General features: G+C 52.0%; 1 protein-coding gene across 2 annotated transcripts; it reads right to left on the bottom strand.

The window, feature by feature from the left end:
• Positions 1–443: 443 nt before the first annotated feature.
• LOC120233144 (cytochrome c-type heme lyase) lies at positions 444–11,875 on the bottom strand. Of its 2 annotated transcripts, XM_039234275.1 has the most exons (8): positions 11,743–11,875; positions 10,820–10,963; positions 8,201–8,352; positions 5,489–5,637; positions 4,551–4,670; positions 2,464–2,550; positions 1,753–1,924; positions 444–1,293 (listed from the first exon to the last, which is right to left on the bottom strand). In XM_039234275.1, exons 2-8 carry the CDS (start codon positions 10,929–10,931, stop codon positions 1,126–1,128), a joined length of 960 nt encoding a protein of 319 aa, XP_039090206.1. In that variant the 5' UTR covers positions 10,932–10,963; positions 11,743–11,875; the 3' UTR covers positions 444–1,125. The 2 variants fall into 2 exon arrangements, with proteins under 2 accessions (XP_039090206.1, XP_039090207.1); XM_039234276.1 differs by lacking the exon at positions 444–1,293 and having other exon boundaries at positions 1,649–1,924.
• Positions 11,876–12,058: the final 183 nt, after the last annotated feature.

The raw sequence follows: 12,058 nt of genomic DNA on the forward strand, positions 1-12,058 counted from the left end.
CGCAGAGACTTTTGAGAAATAGTATAGGTCGGTCAACGGGGTGAACCCCTGCGTAGGACTGTTACAAGGCTTTGTTTCTCGTAACGATGCCTTATCCTACACTCGCTCAATAACACTTGGGACCAAAGAAATGGCAGCGGTCACTACTTTTCTCAGCAGTTTACAAAGATGTGACTCACAGGTGACAAAACGGCCGCCAGCAGGGAGACTATGGCGTCACTTCTGAACAGGTGATTTCTGTCTGGAGAAATGACCGTGAGATGTGAAAGTTACTTTTTTTTTTTTTTATTTTAATGTTTTATTTATTTTTGAGAGACAGAGACAGCGAGAGCAGGGGAGGGTCAGAGAGAGAGGGAGACACAGAATCTGAAGCAGGCTCCAGGCTCTGAGCTCTCAGCACAGAGCCCGACCTGGGGCTTGAACCCACAAGCTGTGAGATCATGACCTGACACTTAACCGACTAAGCCACCCCAGGCACCCCAGAAAGTTACTCTTAAAATCAAAACCTGTTAACCGTCAGCTTTATTTTATTTTAAAATATACAAATATTTTGACACGTAGAAGAGTTTAAAGTGGTTGGATTTCGAAAACGCCACACAATACCGACACGAGAGAAATCCAAATCACACGAATGGCCGCAGCTGGCCAGTTCCTTCTACCAACTTAACGTTACAGATTCAAGGGACATCAAACGGGTTAATATTACCAACGCTTAAGAGCAAGCCCAACAGAAACGTGCTGCTCTCAGCACAACAGCCCGTTGAGGACTCCCCGACAGAAAGCATTTCAACGGCAAACTTAGAGCTCCCTTCAAAAAACCAAAATCTGCACTGAGACAGTGAATTGATGCAAACATTCCGTATCCGGGAAAATACTCTTGTGAACTCTAACACTCAGCAGAACGGGACCCCGTCTCTGAGACGGACCGTCCTGGCGCTGGGACTTGCGCCAGCCCTCGAAGGTTCAGGGTAGGCTGATCGGAGGGCGGGCTTCAGGCAGGAGCGGAAATGGGACTCCCGGCAGGGAGGACCGGTCAGGTGTCATGGACGAGACCTGCTTGGGGAGCCGCGTTCCGTTACCAGGATGGCAGGGATCAAAATGCACATATTTAAAAAGTGAGAACGTCTATACCGGTGCGGGCCGGGCACTTGCCACACGCGAGGCTGCGGAGCTGAGACGCGCCTCAGGTTTGCCGAGCGCCTTCCCGGCGTGCCCCGGCGCGTTTTCCCAGGGGCGCGCCGCCGTACCGTGCGGACGCCGGGGCGCTGGCCGCTCTTCCCGGCGCGGCACCACCTGAGTACAAGGAAGAGCATTAGTTCACATATCCGGCCAGATAAAAACTCGGCACCACCTGGGCTACAGGGCTCCGTCTCACGTTTTCATGAGGAACGGTAAGGAAGCAAGGGGCTCTCTTCAAATTTTAAGAAAAATTCCTTTCCAGAGGTTGTTCACTTTTCTAGATTAAGTGCACGGGCAATACTGCAGCAAAAGGAAAAATGCCAAGGGCCTGCCTCCCCCTGGGGCCGAGTGGGAAGGAAACCTAGAACCATCTGCGAGGTGAGAACGAAAGAAGACGGTGCACGGGACCCTGGCTAGGCATACGGTGTCACGACCCAGCTGACGTTCCCATTACACCACGAGAGCGATGCGGTTTGGGGGAAAAGAGTTTAATGTATTGCTCAGGAAAGAAATAGCCCGTATCCCGCCATCGCCGAAGCAGCGGCGTTACGAGGTCCAGCGCCACCACGCCACCTTCATCCTGTCCCACACGGCCGACAGAGAGTCCAAGGCAGGCCGGACGTCCAGGATGGTGAACTGGTAGTCCTGATTGACTTCGCCACCGTCGTAGTAGTCGATGATGTACCTGACTTCAGTCCCGCAGCGGTTGATGATCCAGTCGTGCCTGTCGAAAGGCAGCTCGTACCTGAAATGAAAAGATGCTCATGAGCGTGGAAGCGCTCGTTCTCGAGGTCAAACACCCAAGAGGGGAGGAGAGCCTCGGAGGTTGGTGTGCCGCGCCGGAGGGGCCGCGCCGAGCTCAGCCCGGGTCAGGTGACGGCTCGCTCATCTGCAGAGCAGTCCAGTCAACAGAAAAGAGACCCGGGCCAGGCAGGTCCCAGGAGGCACTGCGGCGATCCAAGCGGGAGCGGAGTCTGTCTACGCTGCAGAAACAGAGAGGGGCGCCGAGTGCTCAGATGCACAGAGGCCCCGGGAAGGAGCGAGAGGCCAGATCCGAGATCACGGAGGACGAGGCTACTCTGCGCTACGAGGATCAGGCAGGGGATCAGGCAGGGGACAACCTCCAGAACCCCGATCTGCCAGGGGCTAGAGCAAGCAATCTGCAGCGAAACACGGAGTTTTGCAAGACGCAGCCGGAGTCCCGAGGCTGTTTGCCTTCAGGGCCAAGAGAAAGCCGGTCCTGACCCGGGGCGCGTAAGTGAGCTCTTGTGCACCGGCACTCACCCCATCCAGGAACGAATTCTCGCCCTTGGTGAGTACTCTTTCGCTTTACCTCCGAACCGGACCAACGACGGGCCACAAGGACACTCCCTAGAAATTCCCAAACGAGAGAAGCCCGTTAAAATGTTTCTCCCTCTTTGAGAAACGTCATGTTGCAATTTCTCAACATCACACGTTTCTCTGTATGAGTTTTATATGTCACATTTACAGTGTGCAAGAACTTTGAAAACAGAAAATTCAGAGAAATATCCCTATGCTCTTTATTTCTGGGTCAAGTCTGCCCCTCCTCCCCCCGCCTTCCACTTCATTCCAGATATCTGCGCCGTTCTTTGCAGGCGTCAGGAAATGGACTTTCCATGTGGTGCAAAGGGAAATGTTCTCAGGAAAAAGAAAAAGAAATGTCAAGTGCTGGGCATGACACTTCTCTTTCACACGCTGCAGCTGGGTTTTTTTTTTTTTTTTTTTTTTAGACGAATAGAAGAAAATCCTACTCTTCTTTCATTTGAAACCAATGAACACAGCCTTTATGAAGAAAACTGCCGGCTGAATCCTTTGGAACAAATGAAATCTGCATCGGGCCGGCTCCTCATGCCAGGAAATACGAGAGGCCGCCCGTCTTGTTAGCTGCTGTCCTGTCGCCGTCAGGACAGGCTGCAGCCCTAGTGACGTGGGGGGTGGGCTGGGGAAGGAAACCAGCCCCAGTGTAACCGAGCCCCACCCGAGGCCCATCTGAGCTACTGTACTTCCCTTACGAACCACTCACTAGCACCTCTTCTCGAGAGGGTCGCCAGCAAAGAAGGAAACTCAACCCAGGCAAGCTTTCTCCTGGAGGCCATAGCACGTGTCATTAAAGTGCCAACTTAATTTTGGGGCGCCTGGGGGGGCTCAGTCGGTTAAGCATCTGACTTTGGCTCAGGTCATGATCTCATGGTTCGTGGGTTCGAGCCCCACGTCGGGCTCTGTGCTGACAGTTTGGAGCCAGGAGCCTGCTTCAGATTCTGTCTCTCTGCCCCTTCCCTGCTCGTGCTCTTTCTCTCTCAAAAATAATAAACATTAAAATTTTAAAAAAGGCCAACTTAATTTTGAGGGACCCCAGAAAATGACTAGGAGGGGGGTGAAACTGACCAAGTATATTCTCCTGGTCCCTCACTGCCCACAAAGTCCCACTACTAGTAGCTGGCAGGTGGCTTTCAGCCAAAGTCCCTGAAGACACTCGTGGGTGGCTTCGTTAGCGACTCGGGAACACGGCTCCTGCCGGTCTCGGGTGACCGAGGGGGACCCTGGGGGCTGTGCCATTCCATCCTCACACGGGCCCCTCCCAGGCCGGGTGCCCAGCCAGTAACGCCCACAGGGGGCTGATAATAAGCCTCAGAGTCCAAATATTTAAAAAAATGGGACCCTTAATGAAATTGTTAGGTGGACTTTAGCCAAGAAGTTAACCCCATTTTATCACGAATTTAAAATGTAATCCACCAATGAGGATACAATCTGGCTTTCGGTGCAGACATCCCACACCTCTACCGTTCTCACGGCGGACTCGGCAGACTGGAGGCATCTCTCTCTCTCTAGAAATGACAAGTCAGGGCCTCACTCCAGACCTACTGAATTTGAAGCCCTGGGGCTGGGATCCCCCAGCCTGCAGTGTTTCAGCAAACCCTCAGGTGGTGCTGGCTCTGCCCAAGGGCGAGGACCACGGCTCCCACATGCTGCCGGCCATCACTGCCAACAAACAGTGCCTGCTGCACCTTAACCCCCCCCCCGCCCCCGTCACCCCCCAGTCACCCGATGAGTGAGTGGTCCAGGCTGCAGAGGACTCCAGCCCACCCCTGATCAGAGCCTGGCTGAGGGCCTAGACATGGGGAGCGCAGAGGTGAGCCTTCTGCCCTTGGGACCCACCGAACCCACCAGCATCGTAAAATGGTTGCTGTTTCACACAGCTGGGTGGGCGTGTCACACCAGTCACTGAAACAGGCCAGCCACCTAAAATGCTGCATTAGAACAGCACACGGACTACAACGTTAAAACTCTGGAAAGCAGAGGCCACATAAGAAAGATTACGGAAAATTGTGTAAAATCTCAAACAGCCTTACGCAGCATGAAGGGCTTCCCACTTCAGAATCTCCTTCCAGGCTTGCTCGTTATTCTGATTGTGGATTCTGATGATGTTATACATGTCTCTCTGACTAATGTCGTCGTCCTTCCATTTCCACCTAGGCAAGGACATTGGGGAGAACTTGATAAACATGACCCGTCACGGCATAAAGTCAATCCACACATCCATTTCACCGAGTCCCCAAAAATCACTTGCACACAGCTCAAAGAACCATAAAGTGACACTTTTTTGGTCAGTACGATTGACTAACTTTTCCTAAGTACTTCACATAACAGTTTTTTTTTTAACATTTATTACTGACTATAATAAGTTAATCTCCTGTGTCAAGCTGATCGGGCCATGAGGGGCCCAGCTATTTGGTCAAACATTACCGAATGTTTGGGTGGGTCTGTGAGAGCGTTTTGGAGGAGAATAAGCTTTCAATGGGTAAAACACATTGCCCTCCTTAATGTGGGTGGGCCTCATCTGATCAGTCGAAGGTCTAAATAAAACCAGAAGAATGAGCCTCTTGCAAACAGGGAACTCTTCTTACTGCCTAACTGCCTTCAAACTGGGATACTGGTTTCTGTCCTGCCTTTGGGCTGAAATGAAAACAACAGTTCTTGGGTCTCCAGCCTGCTGGCTGCAGATGGTGGGACTTCTCAGCCTCCACGATCACGTCAAGTCAATTCCTTACAAGAAATGTCTTTACATCTATAAAGACACACACACCCTGTTAGTGGTTACTCTGGAGAATCCTGACTAATACACTGGCCTTGCGCTTGCATTCTTGTAGGGCTGAAAGACCGGTTGAATGTTCTACACCAATGAGCTTATGAAAATTTACTACATGTTTTGGGGATAAAAACCCCTTTAACATTTAATTCTCCAATGAATTTGATAACCAAATTTACACGCACAGGAATGCCTACTCACCCTTTCCGTAGCATCGCATTCCAGAACATCTGTTCAGAAGGATAAACCCAGTTTTTCTCCGAATCTGCTCGCGGGATGGATGACTCCTCTCTCACCGTAGACAGCGCAAATGGCTGATCAGGGGCCGGCATCTGGTTAGGTGGCGGCATCTAAATAAGGCGAGCAGGTTTTTAAATGTCAGAAATAGATAGAAAGTAGAAACCAGCCACATACCTGACGACTTTCTGGAAGGCGATGCATCACACACAAGAGGCAGGTTCCCTAGAGCAAGCCAGTGACGTCACGATTTCCAACCTGCCAGACCATTTGGCTGTTCTGAAGAGTCACAGTTCTAAAGCTGTTTTCCTGGTTTAAGTTCTCACAAATGGTAGGTGCACACTGTGGTTAGGTTTTCTCTCTCCTTCTCCCCAAGGATTAAGAAGTAAAAATGAACACCCTGTTGCAGACATTTCTAAAGCCCTTTCTCTGATGGGCTCTTCAAAAAATGTCCGCTCTTCCAAGGAAAAGTCTCAGCAAATACATGAAGACCACCACTTTCTTTTCACATGTTCTTTGCTTGTATGACTTTGCTGATGCTTTCAGTGTTTGGGCTGAATACCTTGGAGCGGAGCAGCGAGGCCAGCGCACTGGCAGACCGGAAGGAGGGCAAGAATCCTCCCCCAGACACAAAAGGCAGCAACGGAGTCGTGCGAACCCTTTCCCTGTACCAGGGGCTCTCACCCCGGGCACCACTGCCACTTGGGGCCGGACAACTTTCAGTTACGGGGGTCTGTTCTGAGCACTGTAGGACATCTGGCGACCTCCCTCATCTCCACCCAGTAGTACCCCTCCTCCCGAGTTGTGACAACCAACGCCTCCCGGCGCGAAGATCGCGCCTGGTTGAGAACCCCTGGCCCAGAACATTTTTTTGCGCTCAAAGTACGCGGGATTTTCTAGCAGATCCACATCTATTAAGTCACAACACAGGCCCTGGTTAGACTGATGGCAGCGGGAGAGGCGGGTATGCTGGGCACCACAGTGCACCTGACCTGCGCTGTCAGCACAGGGGGTTTAGGGACTCCCGGCAGAGGCAGGTGGGATTCAGCTTGGGATCTGGCACGTCCTAGCAGAGTGATGGGGGGCAAACGGCATACTCGCTCCTTCTCAGTGGCTTCAGCTCTAAGAACGGGGACACTAAGGCCACTGGGGACACAGGACGGTTGTGCGGGTTACTCCGAAGTATGTACGGCACTTGGCATGAGGGCTTCGGATGCGGCCAAAAGAAACGCTGGCTGTTATTAGTTCCTGTTCTTGCTACATGTGACAATCCCAAGGGGTAAAGAGTCTAGGTCTGTGGGATTCCAAAGGCCTATGTTCTGGACCACGAGGCTATCAGAGTGCCTTCAACAGCAGTCTAATGGGGGCACCTTTAGAAATGTCTGGAGACACATTAGGTTGACATGACAGAGAAAAGAGGGTGCTGTGGCATCTGGTGGGTACAGTCCAAGGAAGCTGCTACGTATCATACGGAGCGCAGGACAGCCCCCGCCACAGGGAACCGGCCCGCCTCCATGCCAATGGTGCAAAGGCGGAGAGGCCCCGACCCTGTCCACCTTCCTCCTCAACAAAGCAGTTTCCTTAGAGTTTGCAGGGTCATTACTGAGTGCTGGGGCTCCATGTTTGTGTCCCAAATTTCCTGAAGCTGCTGGCACCTTCCAAGAGGACTTCTCAGCCTCTGGAACTGGGAGAATAAATGTCTGTACGAGCCACCCAGTTGCTGGTATTTTGTTCTATCTGTTATAATACACACGCGCGCACACACATATCCCCCAGCCCTTCTCTTCCAGACTAAGGATTTCTAGTTCCTTCAAATGTTAGCCAAGATTTCTAAGTACTCTTGGTAACCATGGCCTTCTAACAACCCTGTTCTGGCCTTCCAAACTACAGATCTGAGGGGCACCTGGGTGGCTCAGTTGGTTAGGTGTCTGACCTCGCTCAGGCCATGATCTCAGACTTGTGGGTTCAAGCCCCACGTCAGGCTCTGTGCTGACAGCTGAGCCTGGAAGCTGCTTTGGATTCAGTGTTTCCTTCTCTCTCTGCCTCTCCCCTGCTGTCCCTCTCTTTCAAAAATAAACATTAAAAAAAATTAAAAAAGAAAAGAAACTACAGATCTGAACCTGCCTGTCTGTCGCTCCGTTAAAATGTGATTCCAAACAGGAAACCTCCACTCCCTGCACTATCACAGAATGTACCGAGGCCATGCTTGTCTTACCCTTGCTTTGCCAGGGCCATCCCGCTGGTGGCTGCCACGTGACCCTTGTACCACACCAGTGACTCTCACGCGGGCTGGCACCCAGCTGTGCTGGAAAAAGCGCCCTCATCCGGCCTCACGCCTAGGTTTCCCAAGACTAGAACTACCTTTACCTGTACTAGCTGCACTCCTGATGGGACTTCCCCCGCCTTCTGCTTTTCCCTGAAGGAAACGCTCCTTCGGCGCGGCTGCCTTCCATCCAGCCTACTCTGGTGCCTGGTGGGCACAGTTCTCTTTTTCAGGCACTCTTTGAAACCATACTTAGTGATGCATTCTAGATTTTCAGAGTGGATGGAAGATGAGACTTCTATATTTTAAGAGGAAGAGAGACTCAATCCTAGCAGTCCACAGTGTGTCGTGGGGAGTCCACAAAGGCACCTCCATATGGGAAGTTCTGGGGAGCGGGGCCGAGCGTGAATTACCAGATTAGAAGGGTCCAGGTTCTCCTTCCTGTCGGCCACAGCGCCCGTAACGGGGCATTGCACGTACTCATATGCGCGGTCTTGGTGGGCAGGCACTGAGCTCGTTTTGTTCTCACAAGCTGGGTCAGATGGCTCTGCGCTCACTGGACAGCCTGAAACAAAGTATAAAAAGTGTCACCCCAGAGGCAGGACATCTGGCTCTTTCTTAAGAGCTGGATTTCTGACCAGTGATCACCATCAAAGGCAAAGCCAGGTGTCTGCTGTTTCAAGCTGCCAAGAGCTAAGCTAGCTAACATTCTAATATCCAAACGACCAGGAGAAAGTTCTGTATATTTATTCTCCCTGTGAAAGAGAATGGGTACCAGCTCCCTTATTGTGTCACGCCCTCAGCAAAACTAAAACAAAAAACAAAAAAATCTCAACATTTGCAAGGGGATGTATCGTGCATCCCACGGTTTTGATAGTGGGCTAGAAGGTACCTGCTCGGGCTCCCAGCAGTGTGCTGTTGTGGAGGAACCTGGTGGGGGCCCAGCCACGTTGTACCAAATCTCCCTGACTTTCTACTCACAAGCTCCAGAAAAGGCCCCGCCCCGATCAGGACACAAGAGGCCAGGCTTCCTGATGCCTTCTCTCAGGTACCGGACACAGGTGATGAAAATGAGCAGAGGAGCTTCAAAGAGGCTCCTGGAGAAAAGTCTGAAGGCCACTCTGCTTGTGCTTTGCTGTGGGATGGAAACAAGGCATAGGACCCCCTGGCCAAGGTTCTATTCCTCATCGGTAGATGGCAAGTGTTTAGCAAGAAAAGGCATATATTAAAGAAAATGGTCCACAATCCATGCTGGATCCAGATGCCACTTCAAAGGGCAGGTCTGAACCTCCAAGAGCAGAAATGAGAAGGGCAGTTGATGCCCAGGGATCCAGGGTGCTGATGGAAGCACGTGCGGGCACCGAGAAGCTGGTCTTAGACTCAGGGGAGGAGCCGGCACCAGAAGAGCCAAGGCCCGGGAAGACAGCGGCCCAGCACAAATCCCTCCGTCAGGCAGCAGCGCTGACACCAAGAATGTGCTGGATGACCTACACACCGAAGACAAGTTTCCTTTTACTTCCAGTCCTTTGCTTCTCCCCCCAAACCCTCCTTCTCTCTAGGACCTCGTATCGCTGTGCACTTGAGGCCTGAAGGGAGACCTGCTATACTACCTTTCCTCTCTACCATTCAAGGTGCCAATCTTTTCTGGGTCACTGATCCCAGCCGCCTGTGAGAAAACACTGTCTACATTTCTCATAGGACCAGTAGCCCCTTTAGTCACCTACAAATATCCGCTTTCTTTACTAATGTAAAGAAATTGGACCGACAGCTCTTCAGGATACACGGTATGTGAAATCAAAGCCTGTTCAGGGCTCTGTGATCTACTCAGGGACGCTCAGAGCAGGAATACACCTGCCTCGTCTGCATTTGTCTCCATTCTTGTCGTACGGAGAAACCCTGAAAGGGCACTGGGTCTAACCTTGCCCAAGGTCACGGAGTTGCCACTTGTTAGCAGTGAGACTCTTAAATTTCCCAAATCAGAGTGCCTGGCTGGTTCAGTCGGTTGAGCGTCCGACATCAGCTCAGGTCCTGATCTCACGGTTTGTGGGTTCAAGCCACGCATCTAGCTCACTGCTGTCATTTCGGAGCCCACTTCAGATCCCCTGTTCCTCTCTCTCTCTGCCCCTCCCCTGCTCATGCTCTCTCTCAAAAAATAAATAAATAAATTAAAAAAAAAGTTTCCCGAACCATAAAACAGGGAGATTTTATCTCCTACCACGCAGGATTATGAAGATAAGAATGTAAACTCCATTGGGCCAAAGATTTTTGTGTTCTATTCGTTGCTGTTCTCTCAGTGCAAAAACAAACAAACCCCACCAGTGCTTGGCACGGAGTGGGCAGTGTGTAAATTCTTGCCAACCGACCACGGGAATGAAAGACTACAAGGCAAGGAAGGGTTTTTCAGGTCTTACGTTTATGTAAACCTAGGTCTAACGCGGATGCAGACCTGTGGGGAATGAAAGACATCGTTTCCTTTCTCACCTCTGCACCTCAGGAAAGAACAGCAAGGCCGTAAGTGATGACTTACGTTTACACAGATGAATACTGCAACAGATGTCGGAGTAAAGTTGCCTTGACGAATACAGACAGCGAGCTCTAGGCCAAGGCTTCTCAACCTCAACAGTCTTGACATTCGGGGCTTCTACTCACTACACGCACCACCTCCTCTCAGTTTTGACAAACAAAAATGTTTCCAGACGCTGCCACATGTCCCCTGGGGGGTAAGGGGTTGCCACCCAGGCTAAGAAGCGCTGATGGCAAACTTTGGGGGGTAAGGGCTAAGGTACGGAGCAATCACTCCATGCTCACGCATTATCTTAACTAATTGTCACAACAAACCTGTGAAATGGTCTTGTATCCTCAGCTTCCAGGTGACGGGTTGAGACTTAGAGAAGGAACTTATCTACAGTCACATATGTTTTAAGGGGCACCGTAAGACGCAACTCACTTGGCCTCACTAACGGGATGCGTTGTCTCTTCCTTAAGATCCTTCTGGAAATTCTTTATTTTTTTCTAGACAAAGAGTCGATTACCTTTCATTTTCCCTTCGTGCATGGGACATCCTGAAGGCGGGGATGCTGTCTGATGATCTGAAGCATTTGCCGTCTTAACTGCAACAGCAGGAGTAGACGCCGACAAACCCATGGTGGGAACCGCGGGGCGGAATCCAAACAAGCCTAAACTCACATGTGCCAGAGCAAAGAGACCGATTAAGGCTGTGGCCTGGGCTTTGACCACTCCCTTGGCATTCTTTTTTTTTTTTTTAATAGTTTATTGTCAAGTTGGTTTCCGTATAACACCCAGTGCTCATCCCCACAAGCGCCCTCCTCCATGCCCATCACCCCCCACCTGCTCCCCCACCCCATCTGCCCTCAGTTTGTTCTCAGCATTCAAGAGTCTCTGATGGTTTGTCTCCCTCCCTCTCCCCTACTATTTTTCCCCTTCTTCTCCCCCATGGTCCCTTGGTATTCTTAATCTGCCAAACCCTCGTTCCTCCCCTTTGTTATCCTGATGTAAATCTACAGGGCACGATATCCACTGTGAGGAACAGCTTTAATACACTAACCCCTTTAGGAAATAGTAGTGTGAAATCTGCACCACACCACTCTTTAGACGCGCGTTTCTAAAATGAGCGGATTTGGGGGCTGAGGTGAGGGTACCCCTGAGAAACTACACCACAGAGAAGGGGGTGTAGGTCTGGGGAGCAGGGGGGTCCTCAAAGTGGTGATCCAGATCGGGAGAGGGGAGCGCAGACCAGAACCCGAGACCCGGGCTTTAGCCAAAGACTGAGAATGAGGGAAGGGTACGGGGCAGAAAAGGGATTCGAGAAGGAAGGAAAGGACCGCGGACGGGAGGACGCGGCCGAAGTCTTCTTCACACGGTCCCGGCGTGTCTCACCCGCTCCAGTCCTGGGACCCCAAAACCCACCGGCCTCGGCCAGTCTGCCCCTCCGCACCTGACTCCAGTCCCGGGCCGCTCCGAAGAGCCGGCCCGCTTCTAAACGCTAGCCCGCCGCCTCGCCGCCGCCGCCGCCTCCTTCTCCTCGCTCGGTCACCGTTGTCTTCGCGGTCACCGCTGGCGTTCGAGCGCACCGCTACTTCCTTTTCCGAAGGCGGGACTTCCGGGCGCGCGGGAGGCGGGGCGCGGGCTGAAGAGGAAGGGCTTCCGTCGATCACACAGGCGCGGACTCCGCCCCCTCCCACCTCGACCTATAGGCGCGGGGGCCGCTCCCTGGCCCCGCCCCTCCAAGCCAGCGCGGGTCGGAAGAGTTA

This window comes from Hyaena hyaena, unplaced genomic scaffold (genome assembly GCF_003009895.1).
Source record: "Hyaena hyaena isolate Hyena2069 unplaced genomic scaffold, ASM300989v1 scaffold_85, whole genome shotgun sequence".
Taxonomy (NCBI): Eukaryota; Metazoa; Chordata; class Mammalia; order Carnivora; family Hyaenidae; genus Hyaena; species Hyaena hyaena.

Excerpts from the sequence above, each read along its gene's own strand:
- LOC120233144 (XM_039234275.1), bottom strand. The coding sequence starts at position 10,931 with ATGGGTTTGTCGGCGTCTACTCCTGCTGTTGCAGTTAAGACGGCAAAT. Across the intron at positions 5,638-8,200 it reads ACCTGGACCCTTCTAATCTG|ATGCCGCCACCTAACCAGAT; the intron begins GTAATTCACGCT and ends CGCCTTATTTAG. Across the intron at positions 1,925-2,463 it reads AGAATTCGTTCCTGGATGGG|GTACGAGCTGCCTTTCGACA; the intron begins GTGAGTGCCGGT and ends TTTTCATTTCAG.